The sequence below is a fragment of the Achroia grisella genome, unplaced genomic scaffold (genome assembly GCF_030625045.1).
Source record: "Achroia grisella isolate CSIRO2021 unplaced genomic scaffold, CSIRO_AGI_Agris_v1 utg295, whole genome shotgun sequence".
NCBI lineage: Eukaryota > Metazoa > Arthropoda > Insecta > Lepidoptera > Pyralidae > Achroia > Achroia grisella.
The window spans coordinates 284,342-308,640 of record NW_026712783.1 but is presented as its reverse complement, the minus strand read 5'-3'; the positions used below and the strand labels follow the sequence as shown (position 1 = coordinate 308,640).

Genomic DNA, 24,299 nt, shown 5'->3' with positions numbered 1-24,299 from the left:
ATTCCAGTGATTCTGCTTCGGTAAATCTTTTTATTACTTTGATGCCGTAGCAATTTAATGCATATTAATATTAGGCACTAATGCAAAATTGTCTGTCTGTTTATTTCCTTTTCACGACCTAATGGCTGAAAGAATCTTCGGAACGAATGTGAACTGTATCACGACGACGGACATAGGCCAGGCTTCAATATATATCTCAAGAAATATTCTGATTAGGGGTGAAATAGGGGATGAAAGTATATTGAAATTGAAGTCGCGGGTTACGCATTTGGTTGCCTGGTACCTGGTGGAAAGTATTATACTAATATATCAGTTCAGGTCAGTTAGCCTATCGTGACGAATACGCAAGTACTAATACATATGTCAGTTCAGATCACTTCGCCTATCATGACGAATACACAAGGAATTCATCACGGTGTTTTCAACTGGAACTGCGTGGTTACTCGATCAGATGTGGTTACAAAAAATAACTAGCAAAGTGACCACCAATTATATTTCTGTAACCTGTAATTTTACCGCCATATCTCAGCATTCAAATCGGAATGCGTTCAATCTAGTAATGTGCTGGCTGTACAAATTGAGATGACACAAAGGTGCTTAAGCAGACGACTTTGTGTGTGTATGTGTATATGTATGTATATGTGTATGTGTATATGTATGTGTATGTATGTATATGTATATATATTTTTGTGTATTTTCTGTATATATTATTAGTTATATATGTCATTGTGACGCGTATTATTTATTGTACCTATTTCCACCACTGCGCAATTCCTCTCAGTAACTCAAAGGTTGACTGGAAGAAATCCCTCTTCTGGGATAAGTCCGCCATTGTACGCAAGTTTTTTTTATCTAAGTCAATTGTGTCCTTTTATTTATAATATTATTGTACAATAAAGTATGACAAACAAACAAAACAAACTTTGTATAAAAACACTTGAAGTCTATCAAACGTATGATATATCTTCGTATAAAAAAGATATTAGTTAGTGGTCACATATGTTATTCCTATTTCGTCACCACGGTCACGGATGTACATTCGTCAGTCATAAAGCTTGAAGATTTTAGAATCCGAAAAGTCTTGCCTATTGGTAAATTAATTGAAGACGCTGCCTGGGTATGGTGAAGCGTTCAAGGGACTATACTGTCGAAGAGTCAGGCTCTGTTGTCGATAGTACAGAATATATACTAAACAACCAAAAATAGCAAATGAATGAATAATTTCATTCATAAAAAAGTATGCTATTTTATTGAAGGGTGCATAACATGTGCCACGGTCACGAAAAGGGGCCAAGGAGATTATCGGCGCATGCGCGGGAAAATTGATTTCCCTATATGACGTCACAAGATGTCCACCATTCCAACCGCGCGTTGAGTATAAAAAGTAACAAAAATAAGTAGACACTCCGATTCACATTTCAAAAGACTAGATGGTGGTAACTCATAGCCAAATTACACGGTGATTTATATAAAAGATCGTATACATACAGTTTTTATTGTATATGACTATAATTATTAGTGTTAAGTCCCCCTTATTTAGGGAGATCGCAAAATGGTTTATTACAGAATGCAGAAAAACCTGTTCACAATGTTAGACGGTGCTACGTTGACGATGCTGAAACTGCTGTGTTTATGTAAGTATTTAATATTATATTTAAGCATATTAATGGGTAAACATTGAATTTAAATGATATATATGAAAATAAACATTGTTTTTATAACAAAAGAAACTAATACGTATTACTTAAATGACAAACGTGTATGGCAATTGTTCATTTATTTTAGGGTTTATTCGGGATTTTTATTGTGAAAAGTGAAATGTTAGACATAGATACCTAAATATGTAAATAATGTTAACAAATTGGCTTGAAGAAAACAAATTTTTTTAAATAAAATATAGCTCAGCTTTGTCATTACCGTTTTCACAAACTTTCAGCCCTAGTGAAGAAAACAAATTTAGCTCAGTTTTTTGTCAGTTCTTCTTAATTGAATCTATAGACGGTAGAGAAAACATATCGTACGTGAAAAAAATATTTTTGAATTCGATAGGTATATTTTTTATATGGAAAAACGCTATATTTGTAACAAATTTGAAAATTTCGTTATTTTTTCCTAAATTTTCCTTTACGTAATGCATATGAAATTTAAGAATGTGTTTATTATATGTAAAAACACCAATCTTAACTAGGGATTATTTGGGTAAGATGCCCATTGGTCGTTTTTTGTGGTGGGCAGGGTCATTGGGCTTCCTAAAATGACCATATTTTAGGGAGTTGCAGCGCAGCAGATAACCCAACGCAGTGATGGCTGGGTTATCAGTCATACTCGTGAACGATTGGTGCTTGTAGGGACTGGTCTACTCTAATTACTACGATTTTATTTAATGTTATTGTATATTTATATTTGACCCTAATAAATTAATGCCAGTTGGCAGTTGGTATTTACACATTTCGACTTAAAAAAATTAAAAGAGTAACACACATTTTCTCGCTCGTTCTTCCTGTGATGAGACAGTTTTCCGAATGAGCGGTAGATTAAAAGAAGAATAACTGTAACTATTCAAAAGTGCTTAAATTGAGTTTATTTGAATAATGGATTTTCTGTTCTTCAGTCGCGGGTTTGATTCCTCGGAAACTTTGTAATCATGAATATCCTTGTTTGTATTCGTTTGTGTATGTATGTATTTACAAATATAAAATGTACCTATTTAAGAATCTCTATCAGTTGTCTAGTACTAACAACACAAGCTCTGTTTTGGTAATAGATCGTGCTGTGTGAATTTTCCAGGGTTATTATTATTATTACAGACCTATGAGGCCTGCGGTTACAGCACAATTATTAAAAAAAACATGTACCGAAATTATGTATTTGAGCATGGTTTACCGCCGACCGCGTTTTCAAAACTTTCAGCCCTATTTCACCTTTTCCAGATTATTTTTTTAAATAAAATATAGTCCATCAATTCTCTATAATGACACCTTTTCCAGATTATTTTTAAATAAAATATAGTCGCGATATAATAATTTTCACGAAAATACGATTTATTGTCTATTGTAGGTACTATAATTAAAAATTTAAATAATTAGTAAAACTCGGATACGATCTCTCTGTAAAATCATTAGCCGACCGCGTTTTCACAAACTTTCAGCCCTATTTCACCTTTTCCAGATTATTTTTTTAAATAAAATATAGTCTCGGATACGATCTCTCTGTATGTCATTACCGCCGACCGCGTTTTCACAAACTTTCAGCCCTATTTCACCTTTTCCAGATTATTTTTTTAAATAAAATATAGTCTCGGATACGATCTCTCTGTATGTCATTACCGCCGACCGCGTTTTCACAAACTTTCACTGCACCTTTTCCATTTTTTTTTATCCCTTATCTGTACATTACCCCGACTCCATTTCACCTTTTCTCTCTGTAGATTATTTTTTTAAATAAAATATAGTCTCGGATACGATCTCTCTGTATGTCATTACCGCCGACCGCGTTTTCACAAACTTTCAGCCCTATTTCACCTTTTCCAGATTATTTTTTTAAATAAAATATAGTCTCGGATACGATCTCTCTGTATGTCATTACCGCCGACCGCGTTTGCACTGATACGATCTCTCTTGCATGTTTTTTTTCACAAACTAAAATATTTTTTTAAATAAAATTATAGTCTCGGAAACTTTCATCTGAAACTTTCAGCCCTATTTCACCTTTTCCAGATTATTTTTTTAAATAAAATATAGTCTCGGATACGATCTCTCTGTATGTCATTACCGCCGACCGCGTTTTCACAAACTTTCAGCCCTATTTCACCCCTTCCAGATTATTTTTTTAAATAAAATATAGTCTCGGATACGATCTCTCTGTATGTCATTACCGGCGACCTCGTTTGCACAAACTTTCATCCCTATTTCACCCCTTCCAGATTATTTTTTTAAATAAAAGGTAGTCTTTGACTTTGTCTGTACAAATATTCATCCCTATTTCACCCCTTTCCAGATATTTTTTTGTAATAAAAGATAGCCTATGCCCGTTTTCGTTACGATCTATCTTCATGCTATATTTCATTAGGATCTGTTCCGTTGTTTAGTCATGAAATGGTAAGAAGTGGGCAGACAAACTCGCATTTACAATATTAGTATTAACTTTATTACCCGCGAGTTCGTCTGCATGGCTAAGGAAAACTCTCCGTGATTGAATACAATTTCTAAATGAAAGTAGCCTAAGTTGTATTTTATAATATTAGGTATCTGCCAGTGAAAGTCCCATCAAAATCGGCCCAGCCGATTCAGAGATTAGCAAGATGAACAGATAGCCATTTTTTTTAATTCTATGTAAGTAACCTATAGGCTTTCATATACACTTAGTGAAAACACTATAGCCCCATCTGTCCTGTAATGAACCTCACAGTTAATGTCATTTTGACAGCTAACAGTTGAAATGATATATATAAATATACTAGCAGACCCGGCCACGTGTTGCTGTGGTTAAAGTTCTTGAATAAAATAATATTGCAACTATAAATTGAGATGTAAGCTATCCTATCTTTCAAGTTAGATCAAATTGCAAACAATGTGCAAATCAAAAGCAATCGGTTTAGTAGTTGCGGAGTCCATAGCGGACAAACAACGTGAAACGTAATTTTTATATATAAAGATATGCAAATATATTAAATTATATAATTACATAAATTAGTAGTATAAGCAGATGTGAATTGTATTTTTGCTCTATGATCCGCTTGTTTTTCCTGTATAGCATGTACTGAGGTAAAGCTATTTGGATTTAATAATGCTGTTTTATTGCAGCCATATACCAATTATATTGCCCAGTTCATTTGGGTAATAGCCCCAGGATTTATAGTCATTGTCCCTTCAGGGATAGTAAAGATATAATTCACGCATTTGTGTAATACTAGCGGTTACACGCCACTTTGACTAACTTTTGAATAGAAGAAGAAAAATAGAAACAATCCTTATTAAAAAAAAACTTAATATAAGCACTTTTGAATAACCATATTTTCTTATTCTACCACTTATTCGGAAAGCTTACTCATCACAAGAAGAACAAAAAGTTTCCTTGTAGCTCAAGAGAAGAAGTAAAATGGTTACCTATGTTGCCTCCGCAGGTAACATAATATTAGATAGTTGCATCATTCTACATCTATCATACCTTACGTCATTAGTATGCGTATTCGTCTTATCGATTCCTAGTCCCATTCCAACGGAAATAAAAATCTATATATAAGGTGAATTGCAGTTATGCATTTATACGTATCCCTTTAGAATGGGTGAATCTAATTGATTAATTCTGTTTTGCTATATTTGTAATTGTTAACATGGTTCATTGTGTAAGCAAATATTTGAATAATTGAAGGAAATCTGGAAATATGGGGTAATAATCTAAATATATATACTCAAACGTGACTGACGTAGTGATCTATCAAAGCACAGCCCAAGCCACAGGACGGATCTGGCTGAAATTTGGCATGCAGGTAGATATTATGACGTAGGCATCTGCTAAGAAAGGATTTTGATTAATTCTACCTCCAAGGGGATTAAATAGGTGATGAAAGTTTGTATGAAACTTTGTCAATTTTAAACCGATCGGGCTGAGATTTTGCGTGCATGCAAAGCTACTATGACGTCGGCATCCCCTAAGAAAGGATTTTGATAAACTCCATCCCTAAGGGGATAAATTAACGCGAGCGAAACCGCGGGCATAAGCTAGTTATAATACATATTATCGAATTAGGTATTATTTTAGGGAAGTCTACTTTGGTACACTAGTCTAGACTCTAGACGTTGTAGTCTAGTCGCAAAAACAATATAAAACCATTACTTAAGTTATAAAATGATGATGGCCTGAGGTTCAAAGTTCTTAGATTAAAGTCGTTTCTGTCAGGAGTTTAAAAGGAGTTATAAGTTCTTTATAGCTTCTATATAATTTCTTACGCAGGTTTTTGGTTTGGAGTGCCTTCTATATAAGTCTTTGTTTTCGTCATATTGCTGCTGTTAACCTCATCTATGGCGTTAAAATTATATTAAATATTAATAGAAGTTTCCCAAACGCAATTTAATATAGTCTTCAAATTTGACGAACTTAGGTAGAGAAATTAAATATTTATCAGATGAGTGGATGAGTTTAAAATTTCTAGAGGGTTTTATAATATTCATGGGCTTTACACGTCATACTTGAATATACCTATACTCGATACATCTTTGATATTTGACATTAACTAAATTTATCCTGAACTTTTAACTTGACCTATGACGTTGAGACTGGTTCATTATACAGCACCTATTTTCAGTAGTTAACTAACGCCTATTAACAAATTAGGTATAACTTCATATAAAACATTAGCATAGTATATATATATATATATATATACTCGTAGAGTTAGAAGTTCGGCAACGCGCACGTGACACCCCTTTTTTCAGGCGTCTATAAGCTACGGTAACCGTTTACCATTAGATGGGCTGTATAGGCTGATTGCAACCATAGTCATATAAAAAAATAGAGCTATATGCTGATAATGATGATGATCCAAATAAGGTAAAAGCCCATTAACTAAGTTTGAGGAGATAATACTCATATGTTGAGTGGAGCGCGTTTATTCTTCACCGATCGATACCTTGACCGATCGGATTCTTTTGAGTGGTAAACGAGCGTAAAGGTCGACCTTCTATGAATTTTTGGTCTCGATCGGTGAAGTCGTTTCGGAGGAGTATCGTTACAAAGAGTGTAAATCTGATCTCTAAGATTGATCCGCGCTTCGTAGTCCGGTCCATAAACAAAAAATCTGTTACGATCTTCTCTAATGGCGATCAAATTCCGACCCTTGTCGAGTCTACATTCATATTGCGATACGTGTTTCGCTTCTGAACGAAGCATCATCAGGCATTGGCAATACAGTTTGGTTATAGCTTTGGAAGCCTTTGACTGTTCGGCGATTACAGTCAACAATAGGCTTCCAACCCACAACTTATAAAAGAAAAAAAAATTTAAGTTCAATGATTTTATAACCAATTTAACAAAATTTACAATATGTATAAAAATCTGTGTATTTTAACAAAGTATGTAGTATTGAATTATATTGCTCAGAATTCACAAACAGTAGGGAAGAAACACGTTTATTACTTGGCACAGTTAGAAAAGTTGAACGGGGGGAGCAAACTTTTCCAATTTTGCAGCCTTGTATCTTCAGAGAAACCCCACCACCAATAGAGCAAAAATCTTATGGAATTCAATATATTTATAACATTATATTGAAGATGTCGAGGCCTGATGGATTGTTACCCGACTTGTATAACAAAAGGTTTAAACAAAAGGAGTTTAAATCTGTTCGATAACAAAAAAACATGCGCTTTTTCTAATTTTGTAGCTAAATTCATTTTACGTAGTACTAAAAAAAGTCGCCGCTGTCTGATTTTTGCTTATGTCTTTTAAATTATGCAACGGATTTTAATTAAGTTTCCAGCAATAGATAGAGTGATCCAGGAGGAAGGTTTAATATATATTGCATTCGTGTTAATGCTATAGAACAAGCCACGAAATCCAAACATTTGTAATGCATCCGTGCGATGCTAGGGCGGGTCGCTAGTAGGTACATTATAAATCAAAGAGTACATCTATTTATTAACTTTATTACTCTATGGATTTATACTTGCATCAATCCAAAATGAGTAATGAAACAGATATTAACGTATCTTTATTAAATGAATAATGAATTTAACACGAAGATGGGTTTTTTTTTTTTTTTGAGGGTTGATAATGGAATGGTGCACCCGCCTGCGCTAACGGTTTACGCTGCGGGCAAAATGAGTATAAGATGAAACAGATACTAACGTATCTTTTCCATTGATGTCGAATAAAGAATTTACCACGAAGATGGGTTGTACAAGAGGATGTTCATATACTACATTTAATCTATCTTCATTAAAACTGCAGATTTGTGCAAACGACCTCGCGAGTAACGGCTAGATATTCATAAATATGTTAAACTAGCTTTTGCCCGCGGCTTCGATCACTTTTATTTATCCCCTTAGGGGTGGAATTTATCAAAATTCTTTCTTAGCGGATGCCTACGTCGTAACATCTTCCTACATGCCAAATTTCCACCCGATCCGTCAGTGGTTTGGGCTGTGCGTTGATAGAACACTATGCCAGTCAGTCACCTTTGAGTTATATATATTTAGATATGTAATAAATAATTTATTTTTAACACTCTCCTGATTAATTATGGTAGGTATAGATTTGTTTAATATTAAAGAATACAACAGGATATAAATTTTTATTATTTAAATAAACTTAATATAATTTTGAGTAGGTACACATATTTTTTTTATTCCATAACTTATGTGTAATGCAGACTCATCACGATATTAATAACGGAAAGATTAATGGGCACGGAGCCTTGAAAAAAGACAGGCGTATAAGTAAAAACAGTATGTGGTAAATATTGTAGCAAACAATATTTGAAGTTTATATACCTTGATATATGATATTATTGTGGGCAAAACAATAGGGAGAGAGTAGAAACACGTTTGCCTGCTCCGAAGAAATTGCAATAGTTCTAAATATACAACCTTGAGGTATTCATCGCTACATTACAGCTTTTCTTTTGTTTTTATACGAGATACATTGCAAAATAACTCTAAAAGTAAGTAAACATTAGTAACTAGCTACTCTCCCTGGCATCGCCCGGGTGTACATGTATTATATATTCAAGAGGAAGGTTTATATAAACCTTCCTCTTGAATCGTTGTATGTATTTAAAAAAACCGCTTCAAAATTCGTTGCGTAGTTTTAAAGATTAAACATACATAGGGATGGACAGACAGCGACAGCGACTTTGTTTTATACTATGTAATGATTTATCATTACATTATTATATTACAAATTACTTTCGGACAGTCGGTGATGGGTTTTTTAATAGACAAAGAAAGTTCAATTAACTTATTTATTTAATTCTAATTACAATTTAGGATCTCTATTGATTCGACATATAATAATTATATGAACATATTCACGTTCGTGATTAAATCTAGAGTATCCGTCCACCTGCTATCCTGTGTTCTCGTACATCTTGGATGCCGTTCTTTTGAGTCATCAACTGTTGGAAAGTATAGGGACATACTTTCCAAGAACAATCGCTATATCCATGCCGATTGTGTAACAAGTAGGTAGTTGTACGGACCTAGAGGGTTTATACTAGTAACAAATATCAAAATATTGATTAGTATTAAGGTGAAAATAAATTAGTATTAATCTGTGGTATTAGTGACTAACATATATGCATATGACGGCCTCGGTGTTCTAGTAGCTTAACACGCCGCCTTACTTTCGATGATCGCTGGTTCGATTCCTCGCACGGCACAAACATTTTGTTATCATGAGTATGATTGTTTGTATCGGCCTGGGTATGTTCTATGTATAATATGTATGTATTTACGGGAAAAAAATCTATGTATTTGTATCAGTTATCTAGTACCCATAACATTTTTATGAAATTTTATATGTATATTTAGTAGGTCTAAGAATCGACTACTATCTATTTTTCATGCCCTAAGTGATAAGGGTTGTCCACCCCTAACATTTTTTTTTGTAATTTGGCATTATTTATTTATTACGACCAGCTGATAATGACAACTGTCGTTGGTGTTGCTAGTCGAAGAAAAAAACAACTAAAAATACATACAATTCTAAATTTTCACCCTTCTATCACCAACCCCTATTTTTTAACTGCGATTTTAATTTATATGACAAAACAACATTTGTGGGGTCAGCTAGTAAAATATAATTTTAATATCGTCCCAATTGTTAGTCGTATTTATAGTATTGGTCTGTCAATTGAATAATTGACTGACTGAACTGTGTCTGTCCTAGATATTTTCTTATAAGCGGCCAGCAAGCAGTCCTGTCAAAGGCTGCAATATTACTCTTACCATATCAGCTGCCAAGGATCTTACTTTGCAAACAGTCTGTTGCAGTGTGAGATAGAGTATTAAATTTACTATATAAGAAGCATGACAGGGTGTTAAGGGTCGGCAACGCGCACGTGACACCCCTGGTGTTTCAGGCGTCCATAGGCTACGGTAACCATTTACCATCAGATGGGCCGTATGCCTGTTTGCCACCATAGTAGTATAAAAAAATTTTAGTGCCATGGATTGATGTTTTTTTAATTAAATGGTCTAGACTATTACTCGAAACTTAGATTTATAGTACTGCGACCTGCAGAGATCTAATGTGCTCGCTCTTTTTTAAGATCGCTGCCTAGCCCGTCAGGGACAGAAATGAGGGATATTCTTAGGAGTATTCGTTTTTATTTCCTCACGATAGAGTATGTACTTTGCAAAGGAGACTATGCTCGTACTTTTTAGAGTTCGCTGCCTAGGACCGTCAGGGACAAGAATTGAAGGATATTCTTAAGAGCGATGGTTTTTATCTCCTCAGGATAGAGTGTTTACTTTCCAAACGAGATTGTACTCACATTTTTAAGAGTTCGCTGCCTAGGCCCGTCAGCGGCAAGAATTGAAGGATATTCTCAGGAACGATTGTTATATATTATCTCTAAAGGATTCCATTTGGCTAAACGGAATGGTAACGAAGCGTGATGACGTGATGATCATAGTACTGTTCATATATTGGTGCCGGTTAGCACTTATCATCATATGAGTCAACTAACAGTCATAGTGATACAGTAAATATTTAATATAATTTAAGTGTGTCAAGTTATTTATCAACTTCGAATGAAGTTTACAACTTGGCTGCTACAACCCAATAGGGAAAGCTTCTGGAGTTTTGATTAACCTAGATTTTCATCGCGACCGACTTTACCTTCAGTTATCTGCATTGTGGAATATTTTCTATACAATTCTGTTTATAAAGAATAAATTAATTCTCAACCACAGACTAACAATAGAGTTATGAGTCAAAACCGAGCACTAGGGAAAATCTACACTAAAAAAAAACAAAAAAGTCAAGTCATTGTGCTATAAAATATGTGCGCTAGAAAAGCTATTTCTTTTATCAAGCTCTATATGAAGGTACTTACGGTTTACCGTAATCGCTTATTATCAGACGAGTCGTATGTTCGTCTGTCCCCACGTGCTTTATATAAAAAAATTGTACTTATACATTTATACGTATCCCTTTAGAATGGGTGAACCTAATAGATTAATTCTTTTTTGCTATATTTGTAATTGTTAACATGGTTCATTGTGTAAGCAAATATTTGAATAATTGAAGGAAATCTGGAAATATGGGGTAATAATCTAAATATATATAACTCAAAGGTGACTGACGTAGTGATCTGTCAAAGCACAGCCCGAACCACTGGACGGATCGGGCTAAAATTTGGCATGCATGTTATGACGTAGGCATCCGCTAAGAAATGATTTTGATTAATTCTACCCCCGAAGGGATAATATAGGGGATGAAAGTTTGTATGAAACTTTGTCAATTTTAAGCCGCGGGCAAAAGCTAGTATCCATATAAAACAGAAACAAATGTGAGTGAAGTGGGAAGAATTTACTCCTAGTCTTCATTACTCTACCCGTGCGAAGCCGGGGTTGACAATTTAATAAATAATCCTGGACAATTAGCACAGCGCCATCTAGTCCCACGGTAAGCAGAGCTATGGGTTCTATATTACTGATATAAATACTTAGATATTTTTTTTGTAAATATATATATACTACACAAAGAAAATACTTAGACCGATACAAACAATCATGTATACAAATATTTTTACTGTGCGGGGAATCGAACCCGCGACCATCGGAAGGAAGGCGGTGTACTAAACCACTAGACCACCGAGGCCGTCAAATTAGTTTATTAATAAAGTTATTTTTATTTCTATGCCCTGAAATGAAGGAAACTTTACGAAGATACAACACTGTGATATGAAAGAAATAAAATATTCATTGGTTAGCTTCGTATTCAATTAAATTAAATTCCAATGCCGTCGCTATTCCATTCATTTCAATTACATTTTTTGTCCCCTTCTAATATACTGGGCGGAAGAAGATAGAAATAAAAGTGTAATACATATTATTGTTGTATAGAGTACAACTCTATGGATTGAAGGAGGTACAATATTGTTTTAGGACTCCTAATTCGGTTCCCAAATATAGAAATATTTTTGTAAGCTTTATTTTGTAAATGCTAGAATATCAGTTCCCTTAATAAAAGCGGGTTCTTGTGAACCAATTCATTAATTACCGCTGTTACCCGCACAACGTTCGCGTGGAATATGACTATTTTTTTATTATTACGAAAATTAAAGTGTAAGTTACTCCTTATGGCATTAGCTATCTGCGAGTGAAGGTATCGTCAAAATTGGGCCAGCCGTTTCAGAGATTAGAAACGAGCAGCTACTGTTCACGGTCTTCCATCATATTCTTTAAATGTTGATACAACACGACACCAAGTGTTTAATTTGCTTCATATAAGTGTTCCTCTGTAATAATTTCCATACATTCATCGTGCCGTATCAAGTGTCCTAACATTTTCCCTCGTCTATTTTCTATTACATTCAATATCTGCCTTTTTCTTACACCCTGTATTATACTTCTTCATTTCTTACTTTTTATATTTTTTTCGGTCTACTCTAATGCTGTTGGCCGCAGCTGGCCTTTACAGCTTCACCGGACGATAGAGTCGCCCCCTATCGTGTGCAGATGGCATTCCAAACCCGCGGAAGGACTTATGGAGCGGCTGAAGGCCAACTCCCGCCTAACGGATACGACTTTAGTCTGAGGGCACCGCTAGGGCTTCGAACCTCGGCTCAGATCGTCGTAATATCGATCCACGTTTGATTTGGACGGGGGATCGATTGGAGGGGACTTTATATCTATACAGACAATATAATAAATATAAGACAATTTCAACAATAAATGGTACAGGTATTTAAGAAAATAATCTACAATCTGTCAATTACATTTTCCCAAGACTTGTACGGTCAGATTGAAGCTAATATACAAAAGGACAGACAAAAACACTTTCGCATTTATAATATTACTATTTTTAGATTAAACGGAAATTACAGAACAAATGGATGGAGGTTTTATCTCTTTACAACCAATTCTTTAATCCACATGGGTATTTCTGAAACCTTCACTTTGTGAACACCTACATCATTTAGGGAAATTTTGGGGAAGATCATTCGAATGCTTTTAAGGTTGTTTTAATGGATTGTGCCACGTGTTATATTTTTATGGAATTCCAATACAGTAACAAGCTGATCACGCATACGCATACGTGCGACCACCACGCATGGCAACATATGAGTGGTACCATGATTATATGATGCATCATCACGGACATCACATAATCATGGTGGTACTCATGCGGTGTCATACTAGTAGACTAAGATGTTATGCCTCTTATCCTGTAATTATACTACCTAATCTGCAACAACCGAAACAGCTTACAATGCAAGCTGCTTGGCTGCTGATATAGGTGAAACTGACGACTTTTTACTGAGACTTTCTATCTGTGGTTACTTAGAATAGAATAGAATAACTCAACTTCTTCTCAACTGAAATAGGGATTCTTTTCAAACCGGTCGGTAGGGATAATGATTTAAAATTATGATGTACATAAGGGGCAGAAACCGTTATGTATGACGAAATATTCTTGATTTACAGTTTGTTTTCAATTTATTACAACCAGATAATTCTGCAGTCTGAGATAAATCTAAACTTAAAAAATATATAGAAAAATATTTCGTTTGTTTGTCTATTAATTAGATAAGCTCCCACAATACCAATTTCTCTTAAATAACATATATTATAGGTATTAATATTGTGAGATCTTATCAAAGTACAGATGTACATGTACAGACAGCGATCAGTTACGTTTTTGTCATATGTATAGCTTATATACCTACATATGACAAAAACGTAACAAGTAAGAGATCATTGTGTGCTTAGAGTCAAATAAAATTTCAAAAAGAGGTGTAAGAAGCAGCCTTATGCTACGAAGCCTGTAACAAGTAGTTAAAAAAATGCGTTACAGATTATGGTATATTGTATTTAAGATCCTAATAAAAAACAAATAATGACTAATAGTTATCTATTAAATAGCTCTGACATTTTTACACCCACATTGCACATAACCCACACCTTTTATTAGACCATTGAACTTTACAAAGTGTTTCAATCAAATTTAATTCCAAAGTAAAGATCATTGTGTGCTTAGAGTCAAATAAAATTTCAAAAAGATCAGTGTGTACTTGAAAATCGAATGGAATTCGAAAAAATATCGCTACCATTATTTACAATCAAATGGAATCCAAAAAAGATTACTATGTACTTATTATCAAAAATTCGAATACAATATGATCTATACATCAATGAGTTTTTCGATGTGGTGTCCATACTACGTGCAGTTCATGTATATAATAATAATTTATTTTATATCTAAGTTTTCGCCCATTTTAAGAAACTGTGGTCTTACAGTTTTCTTATAGTTAATGTTAGTAAATACAGACTGAAATGAAGCACAGAATATAAATAATAACAACAAAAATAAAAATATAATGAAATAAAAATAAAAATCACCGCTGTACAGTTCCATTGGAAATTGCACAGCACTGATATATAGATGGTGGTTGCCACTTACTATCACATGCGCCGTCAGCTTGTCTGTCATTATAATGTATGTGGAAATTAATGTATTTTATTATCAACTAGTTATCTGCCCCGACTTCGCAATTATGTACATGTATTATACATATAAACCTTGCTCTTGAATCGCTCTATCTGTTGCTAAATAGGTAATGCATTAAAATCCGTTGCGTAGTTAAAAAGAACTAAACAAACAGACAGCGGAAGCGACTTTATTTTATACTAACTAAAGATATATGATTTATTCATAACGTAACTCTCGAGTCTCGACTATTCGTATGTCCCCCGACACCATCCTCAAATAGATGGTTTCCATTTACATAAAAAGTATACATCTATACTAATATTATAATTTAGAAAGTGTGTCTGTTTTTTTCCTACCTTTTCACGAAGACACGGTTGAACGGATCTTAATGTTTGGCACGATGATAGTCTATTTTACGAGGATGTACCATAGACTACATTTTATATCAATAAATGCCTGCTCGTAGTCGTGTTTTTGGCTATTTTTTTGCTGTAAACACTTAATCTTTTTTGGTTCACTAGACAGAATGAAATGAAGAAATGGTTAATTTGAAAACAATCGATATTTTGTTGACTAATATTGATTGATTCCATAACACATTATTTTTAACATCCCTAATACACTCACTACTAATAATAACTGAATGAAATTATAACCTTGTTTACTGTTGGTATTTGCCACAAAGGAAAATTATGAATGAACAATGGGTTCAATCAAAAATTGAATCTGCTGACGTCACAGTAGCGTGTGGGTAGTTTGCATGCTGTACGTCATAACGGCGGCAACCAAAATAACTGGGGACTTCAAAATAGCATTGTAATTACGTCTAATCGTAGGGTATTGTGTTCCAAAATTCAAAGGTCATTTTATGGTGTCTTGTAGATGTATACGCCCTGAAAGGGCATGGCAATATAAGCACAGGAGCTAACAACATTATAGTTGATTTATTTAATTATTTAAGCATTGCATTCCATAATGTTAAAGTAAGCAGTTGGTAGTTAAATTCACAAAATGTGAAGGGGTCTGCTTGAAGGGACCAGCGCCGTCGAGGTTTCAGAAGACTGCGCATTCCCGTAACCCTGACAAAAGTCAAGAAAAGAAGGAACAGGTTTATAGCCGGTAAGAGTCTGGTAATAAACGTATATCTCCCCCTAGTAGTGCGCGTCTCAATGAGGATTTTCCAAGAAAAAAAGGTAGTTAAATTCACAGCAGATCAATTATGGACCCTGTTGGGCATAGCAAGCAGAAGAGACGAGAGAAGAAAAAAGTGTTATTATACTATTCCAGAAGATAAAAATGATACACGTCCTTAATTAAATATTGTGTATATATGTATATATCCATATATTGTACAATTTTAAAAGATGTAAAACTTGTTTTATAAATTAACTCCCGCTGCCGGGCGAAATCGTAAAACATAAAAAAAAATACTGATGCGATAACGTACTTTCATATGTTGGTTCGTGCAAAACCACATTTCATATATATAAGGATAATTTCAGTAAAACAAACAAGATGGCGCTGTGTAAATGTAAAACTCGGTTATGTTTCCTCCTGCGCGAAGAATAAACGTTCATGAATACGATTACTATTTTGTACCCAGTAATTTTTACTGCCTATTAATATTTTTTTAGCTCCTCCCTACGTTGTGTAGAGAGAGTTATAATTCTTAAAATATATTTAGTCTGTTCCTATTTATTAAATTGGAAATAAATTCGTTTTTGGCAGATGTTTGTTTACTCCTAATACTGCAGTGACAATGTCTGTCAAATTTGCACTCTGCCGTTGTATTAGGAGAGAATTTCTGCATTAGAAAAAAATACAATACCGTTATTCATTATTGTACAATATATATATGTGGGAATGAGGATTCTCGAATAACAGGATGGTCATTTTATAGAACTCCTTTTATTTAAATTACAAAAAAAACCATTTACTACACATGAAACGACCTAACTATATGGCATTCTACGAGGAAGAGAGCGATGCCCATCCTCTTCTTTCATTCATTCCTTTCTCCATCCATTCATTCTTTCGTTTCCAGGAGTTGTCTTTGTTTCAGCTGCTCAAAGAAGCAGTTACTGTTAAGATCCACAAATCGACCCAACAAGTAGGGTGCCAACTAGTGTCGTGTATAGACTTCTTTAGAGAAAAACGCTACTCTGAAATGGCCCATTACACGGCCCATTACGATGAAAGTAATTCCTGAAAATGTTCACCGGTCGGTCTGTAGTAATTACTTATCGCACGAGACATCTGGTAATATTGTGGTACTAATTTCATTGTTATAAAAAGATGTGCTGTTTTATATCTAGGCATACTATTAATGTAAATAAATTAAATTAAACTGTCTGTTTGTAATTTCAAACTAACAACTTTTCACTATATGTATGTAAACGTATGTACTCGCATATACATATGGTACATATAACACATTAAAAAGTATTTAAAACATTTTTGTCCGGCTATAAGTTTGTTATTGCTAATCTCTGAAACGGCTGGTACGATTTTGACGGAACTTTTACTCGCAGATAGCCAATGTTATTAGCAAGTTGGATTATGCTACTTTTATTTTGGATACATTATTTATTTTAACAAAAAATATTAAATTCCACATATACCAAGTCGCAGGTAACACTTAGTTCCTTAGATTATATCACAAGTACGGCCATGGATAGGTTTTATCTTCGATATAATCGATAACACCCTGTATGGTAGATTCTAGAACGAGTAAACAAATTTAATTAAAACGAACCCTAGACTCCTCATCAAGGCTCGTATAACTCGATTTGTATGAGTCACGTACCACTGACTCTGTTCCGACTGACTGATTTCATTTGCAGTTCACTAACGAATGTTCTAGATCTAGACTTAATTTTTGTATAAAAATGAACCAGGATTTTCAACCGTAAAGGACTTGGCTTTGTACCAAAAAACATGAAATCTGATAAAACCTCGTATATTACCTTAATTTGAATCTCTAATCTCGTAGATTATAGAATTATATATAGTATATCTGTATTGTATTGTATTTTGTTGACTGACCAATGTAATTGTGTATCTAATTTTTTATTATTTCTTTTGTACCTTTAATGTAAATAAAAATGTATCTATCTATCTATAGTACCTATTTTGACAGATTTACATATGTTAAAATCTCAGTTAACTTGTAAGAAGAAGAACTATTTTTCTCTAATCACTACGAATGATTAGTTTGTTCTTCAACCAACTGTATATTCAATATTTTCACTCTAATGAGTTCGTGATATTTGGTAGTTTGTATTCATGCTCTCCTTAAAATTATAAATTTGAGAGTTACTTCGAGAACATATTAATAGCATATTACAAATGAATGTTCCAAAATAATAGAAAGACAACGGAAGATAAGAATTTCGTCTTGGTATTTAACTAAGTTCCTGAAAGTACCTACATAATTGAGTAGAAGAAGGTATGAATATCTTACCTCTTATGAATGTAAGAGATGTTATGACTATAAATCGCATCTTTTATCCTTATTATACATACACACACATATAAACACTATTGTTATTTATACCTTTGATCTGGATCTGTATTATAAGCAGTTTGTCCAGTGTCATAATTTTCCATTCACAACTGTGTTAGTGGGGGGACGCGTGACACCATTTGTAAATATCGACAATATTTTACACTAGTTAACCGGCCCGGCTTCGTCCACATAATTTAGTGCTCATAGTTTTGTGAGTTTTATATGTATTAAAATATATAGGCTGGAAATATATACACGAATTGAAATTATAAGTTTTTATTGCTACTCTCCTGGAAAATATAATTGCATACACTACTGTATGTATAAAATATATATTTATAACAATATACAAGACATTTTTTTTATACTACGTAGGTCGCAAGCAATGAATTGCAATAATAAGGACCTATCGATAAACATTGATCTCTAACAGATATAAGTAATAATGTATCGATAACAAAACTATAACCAAATTGTACATCACTTGTCAAATCAGCCGCTTATTGCATACGATAGTTGGACGCCGAGCGATGCTGTTCATGATCGGAAACTGTTAAAGTGCACTCGTTTTTGTGTTTTTGTGTTCAGCATATATGTTGTTTGTTCCAGTGCTCGTGATATGTTCAGTACAAAGCCTTCAGTTGGACAGTCAGGCGTCGACGCGGAGGCCGAGGGTTACGAAGTACAGCAAAACAACCACTGCGCCTGGTGGCACCACGGTTAGTCTGATATATCTTCACGACTGGTATATAAAGTGGGGTAGTCAGAGACGTTATCAACTGTAGAAAGTTAAAGTCAAAATTCGTTTTTCGTTTAGGATATGCTTTGCCTATGTACTTATAAAAACGGTGTGGTGACTGTCCAGATATGTCCATATTTCGTTGGGAAATTGGATAACACATAAGAGAAACACAAGTTTCATGTTCCTTCTCGGAATAAGTCGTTCCGAATGAGCGGTAGAATAAAAAATATGACTATTCAAAAGTTCTTGCATTAAGTTTATTTGACTAAAGATTATTTCTTTTCTATTTTATTCAAACGGACAGAGGCCGAGCCCGAGCAAGTCAGTCAGAAATTACGCGTTTTTTCTTTCAATTTTGTGTCGCCCAGATTTGACTCGTACACCTTTGGGGCCTAAAATGGTATTTTTTCTTTTGTTATGTGTGATATTGTTATATGCGAAAAGGCGGCCTTATCGCTCAAAGCAATTTCTTACAGACGACCTGGGATATAAAAGTTTTGAGTAAAGTTGACTAAACGAAGATAGGCTGCCACTATAGAAATAAAATTAATTTTCTAATTATTTATTTATTCGATTAGTTTTATTTGTTTGTTGGTATTTTAGTAATGCAGTCAATGTTTCGTGTTGTTATGTGTGATATTGTTATATGCGAAAAGGCGGCCTTATCGCTCAAAGCAATTTCTTACAGACGACCTGGGATATAAAAGTTTTGAGTAAAGTTGACTAAACGAAGATAGGCTGCCACTATAGAAATAAAATTAATTTTCTAATTATTTATTTATTCGATTAGTTTTATTTGTTTGTTGGTATTTTAGTCGTTCAGTCACATTGTTGTGTGGGTTGTTCCAGGAGCCGGCTACCGAGAGGAGTTTGATGACGGCGACGTACCGCCTCCAGACGGCAGATGAGACCTGCATACTGCTGACGGTGGATGCGCTACTCGACATCTCCTACGTCACCAAGCTTAATGAACGAGCCGTAAGTAATATCATCATCGTCATCATCTGCTTTGTCCTTATCCCATTTATTTGAGGTCGGCGTAATATGTTTTTGTCTTCCAGCCGTAAGTAATATAATAATAATATCTCAGAACAATTCACATAGCGCCTAAGTCCCAAGCTAAGCATTGCTTCTGCTATGGGTACTAGTTAACTGATATAAATACATAAACTTACAAATAATTTATATATAATAATAAAATATCTTTCTTTCTTTCTAATTGCCAATACATTTATATCTTAAAACTATTATACTTACTTAACTATATAAAGATATAATTTCACAGATACATTATTTTGTAAATACATTCACAATATATATAGAAAACACGTTGATACAAAGAAAACATGAATATAAATAATATTTGTTTTTCGGTAGGGAAAAAAAAAATTAGTGTAAAAATTTGACGTTCATAAGCGGCTAAAATGTCCTACATGAATAAATGATTTTTAAATTTGAATTTGCATCGTGCGTGGAATCGAATTTGCGACCTTCGTAAGCAAAACGGTGTGTTATAAATGTATTTATGTACCAGTTCTCTAGTTCCCATAACACAAGCTCTGCTTAGCATGGGACAGGATGGCACTGTGTGGATGTCCTGGGTTATATATATTAATAAATGATAATATTTTTTATATTACACTATTTTCTGATTTTCTTTATAATGTTAATTATTGCAATTTTATAATATTTTTTTCGAGTTTCTTGATGTTATCTTACCAGATATAAACAATAACGGGACATACATACAGCTGTGTATGAAACTTAAAGTGTATAATGTGAGGAATTTATGATGAACGGCATTATGATACTCAACATCCTTTTTAAATGACTCATAACCCAAATACTGTATACTGAAGATCATTGAACCATTGTACATACAAACATACATTGTATTATAAGACGGCCTCGGTGATCTAGCGATTTTACTTCCGATGGTCGCGTGTTCGATTCTTTGCATGGTACCAACATTTGTATTCATGAGTTTGATTGTTGATGATAATATAAGTGTGGATTTCATTCATTTAAGAGCGACGCTCTTATTAGTGGAGTTCTTGCCACTTTCCACGAGCTTCCATCAAATTCTTTAAACCTTGATATAATACGACGAGTTTTGTGTTTTCCAGGACGCAAACACTTTTGTGCCGAACAATGCTAATGTGGGCGGCAGATGCAAGGAAGGTGATGCTGAGACGTTGGTACTATCCTTCAAGGAGTTCTCATTACAATTCGCATTTGCCAAGGTAAGTTCGATAATTTCATTTTTAATGGGTTATAAACTGATAATGGAATTGTGCTCCTGCCTGTGCTAAGGGCCTGTTCAAGTATTACGTAAGCACCACAGATAATATAATATTACATAGTAACCACTATCGGGGGGAGGGTGGGTAGGGGTCTTTGCTTTGCTTACATTGGATGACATGGGGCGTAGGGGAGTCTAGATGATGATTACGTCATCGGTATATATCGATGACGTAGTCATCATCTAGTTATTTACTGTTTTACGCGAATGACAACCCTCACATTGTCTTTGCTGTGGGTGAGAGGTAAGAGCTTTGCTTACTTTTAACATTAAGGCAAGTCAGTTAGCCCATCTTAGCAAATGAGAATTTACTACGATGGTTTCCAGGGAGAACCACGTGGAGGTCAACCTGACCAATGTCAGGGTTAGGCAACATTACTAATAATCCATTTTCCCCCTGCTAATAGTATTCGCTGGCGGGGCACCAGTGTGAGATGATAATGAAGTCAGGTCAGTTAGCGTAACGTGGTAAATTTATCAGGAATTAACTGCGATAGTGGAACTGCTTATAAGTCAACCTGACTTGATGTACTTGCTAACAATGCCCATACGGTTCAAGAAGTAAAAAGAAGAACTATAAATCTTAATCATATAGTCTTAGTTTACGTTATGACTTTATGACATGAAACGTTATCTCAACATCACGACGCGACGGTGTGACCATGATGATAGTTGATAATACTTCTAGCAACCCCATCAGGGTTAACAAAGAAGTAGGTAATATTATTAAATATATTTGACGACCTCGGTAGTCTAACGTTTTAGCACTTCGCCTTACTTTCGATGGTCGCGGCACAAATATTTGTATTCATGAGTATGATTGTTTGTATCGGTCTGAGTGTTTACTATGTATAATATAGTATGTATATATAGTATATTTACAAAAAAATCTATGTATTAGTATCAGTTATCTAGTACCCATAACACAAGTTTTAGCTAACTTAACTTGGGTCTATATGGCAGTGTAAATTGTCCTGAGATAATTATTTATATAATGTATGTAATATAACGTTTTATTTTCACAGCTTTTGCTGGGTTTATACGCTTTAATTATTACTAGTTACTCGCTCTGGGTTCGCACGGGTGTACATGTATTATATATACAAACCTTCCTCTTGAATCACTCTATCTATTAAAAAAACCGCTTCAAAATCCGTTGGGTAGTATTAAAGATTTAAGCATACATAGGGACGGACAGACATCGACAGCGACTTTGTTTTATACTATGTAGTCATGATTATTATATGCTCTTGCTTGCAGACGCCTGGCGGTGAACGTTGGTACGTGGAAAACATCAAGTTGAGTTACAACTCCAGCGCACGTATCCTGGAGCATGCGGCGAAGCAGGGCCGGAGGGTGACCCTAACAACCGATGCGAGGTCCCTACTGTTCCCCACGCCTGTTGGCAAATCCTACAGTTGTCCGGACGAGACAGTAGTAGAACTAGCTGAAGAAGATGCCAAGTAAGTGATAGTGATTTCTTTGAGTATGAGTTAAAAAATAAGAACCTTAGACAATTCACAGAGCACTAACAAATAAGCAAACACTGATAAAAATCCTACTTTTAAGAGTCTTAAATTTTGCGAAAACACATTTTAACTTTCAACAACATTAAAACAACAACTTTAAAAATTTGACTACATGTTACTCTGGTCTAACATTTTATTTTGTGTATTTTATTCTCTGTAAGTCGTATTATTTTACCCCGTCGTATTGTTTTATGCCATCAATAAAGTTATTTCATAATTTAATGACCTCGGTGGTCTAGCGGTTAGGACACACCGCTTTAAGTCCGATTCCGACTCTGAGTCCGCGCGAAAAAAGAAGAATCTACGTATTTGTATCAGTTATCTGCTACCCATAACACAAGCTTTAGCTAGCTTAAATTGTGGCTAGATGTCGCTGTGTGAATTTTCCTGAGATTATTATTATTATTATAATTAAAAATAACAACATAAAATAATCTAATCCATGCTAATTTCAGCGCTAACTCCGGTCATCGTGCGAAACTCTACCTCCGTCAAATGCGTCTCCAGGCGTTCATGTACAAACGTAACGGCGAGTTCGGCCCGGTCTGGCACTGTTCCGACTCAGCACGAGCCCGGTCCGAAGCTGCTCCGGTTGCAGTTGGAGCAGCATTAGCCATAGCCACAGCTGGCACCCTGGTAGGGTACGCTATATGGCGCTACTTGAAGGTCAAAAAGGTACAATACGATACGATGGAATGAGGCCGGAACTAAGTAGGGTTGTTGTGTTTTGTATGAAGCTGTGTATACTAGGCGATGATTGTTGAAATTAAATTACAGGGTACGGAAGCATGATCTTCTTCTTCAGCATGGGGTAGCCCACCGTTGCATATGCCTCTCCGATCCGTTTCCACGTTCATGGCTTTTTGGTGCCATAGTCTTCCAGAGTTTACTTTACGGTTACTATATTATTGTACCATCTGACTGGTGGTCCTTAACCTTACGGGGTTTCCACTCCAGAATGCACTTGCTCCATCTGTCATCGTATCGGGCAACATACATTTGGTTCATTACTATTTTAGCTTTATTTTACCCGATATTCTACACCAATAACTTTTATTATTATAGTGTTATGTTTGGGAAATGCGAACACTTCTTTTTGGTAGGAACACTTGGGGCCATCCACACATCTGCCATTGTATCGACGGCATACATGTTCGGTCCATGACCATTTTAGCTTGGCTACCCGGTATCCTACATCAATAACTCTGGTTTTAATGGTTATGTTTCGGATTCTGTCACGCAGGCTCACTCCTAAGATATACCCCTCCATATTTTTCTGTGCAACCTGGAGTTTTGTAAGCCCCGTAGTTACAAGAGAACGTCATAACGAGATGTCTCATTGATTCAAGTATGACATCTTAGTCCTCCGAAATAGTAACGCATGAATGACGTCTGTAGAGGTTCGTGTGTCTAGGTGACGGTTACCACTTACTATCGGATGGGCTGTCACCTCATTTACCACTCCAATTCTATAAAAAAATACAACGTGGCACTACAAAATAGTACGTGCTGCTAAAATTTTAACCTTGAATTGCATTCAAATAGCTCTATTTGCTCCAAAAG

The 24,299-nt window shown here is 34.8% G+C and overlaps 1 protein-coding gene across 1 annotated transcript; it reads left to right on the top strand.

Annotated features, from left to right (window-relative positions):
• Window positions 1-1,388: 1,388 nt before the first annotated feature.
• Window positions 1,389-23,553, top strand: LOC131843345 (lysosome-associated membrane glycoprotein 1). Its single transcript, XM_059191972.1, has 6 exons — window positions 1,389-1,634; window positions 18,773-18,882; window positions 19,755-19,883; window positions 21,032-21,148; window positions 22,468-22,670; window positions 23,192-23,553. Exons 1-6 carry the CDS (start codon window positions 1,553-1,555, stop codon window positions 23,433-23,435), a joined length of 885 nt encoding a protein of 294 aa, XP_059047955.1. The 5' UTR covers window positions 1,389-1,552; the 3' UTR covers window positions 23,436-23,553.
• The last annotated feature ends 746 nt before the right edge of the window (window positions 23,554-24,299 follow it).

Bases quoted from the DNA above. Each gene is read 5' to 3' on its own strand.
- LOC131843345 (XM_059191972.1), top strand. From the start codon at position 1,553: ATGGTTTATTACAGAATGCAGAAAAACCTGTTCACAATGTTAGACGGT. The intron at 18,883-19,754 runs GTTAGTCTGATA...GGGTTGTTCCAG, and splicing joins CTGCGCCTGGTGGCACCACG to GAGCCGGCTACCGAGAGGAG. The intron at 22,671-23,191 runs GTAAGTGATAGT...TGCTAATTTCAG, and splicing joins CTAGCTGAAGAAGATGCCAA to CGCTAACTCCGGTCATCGTG.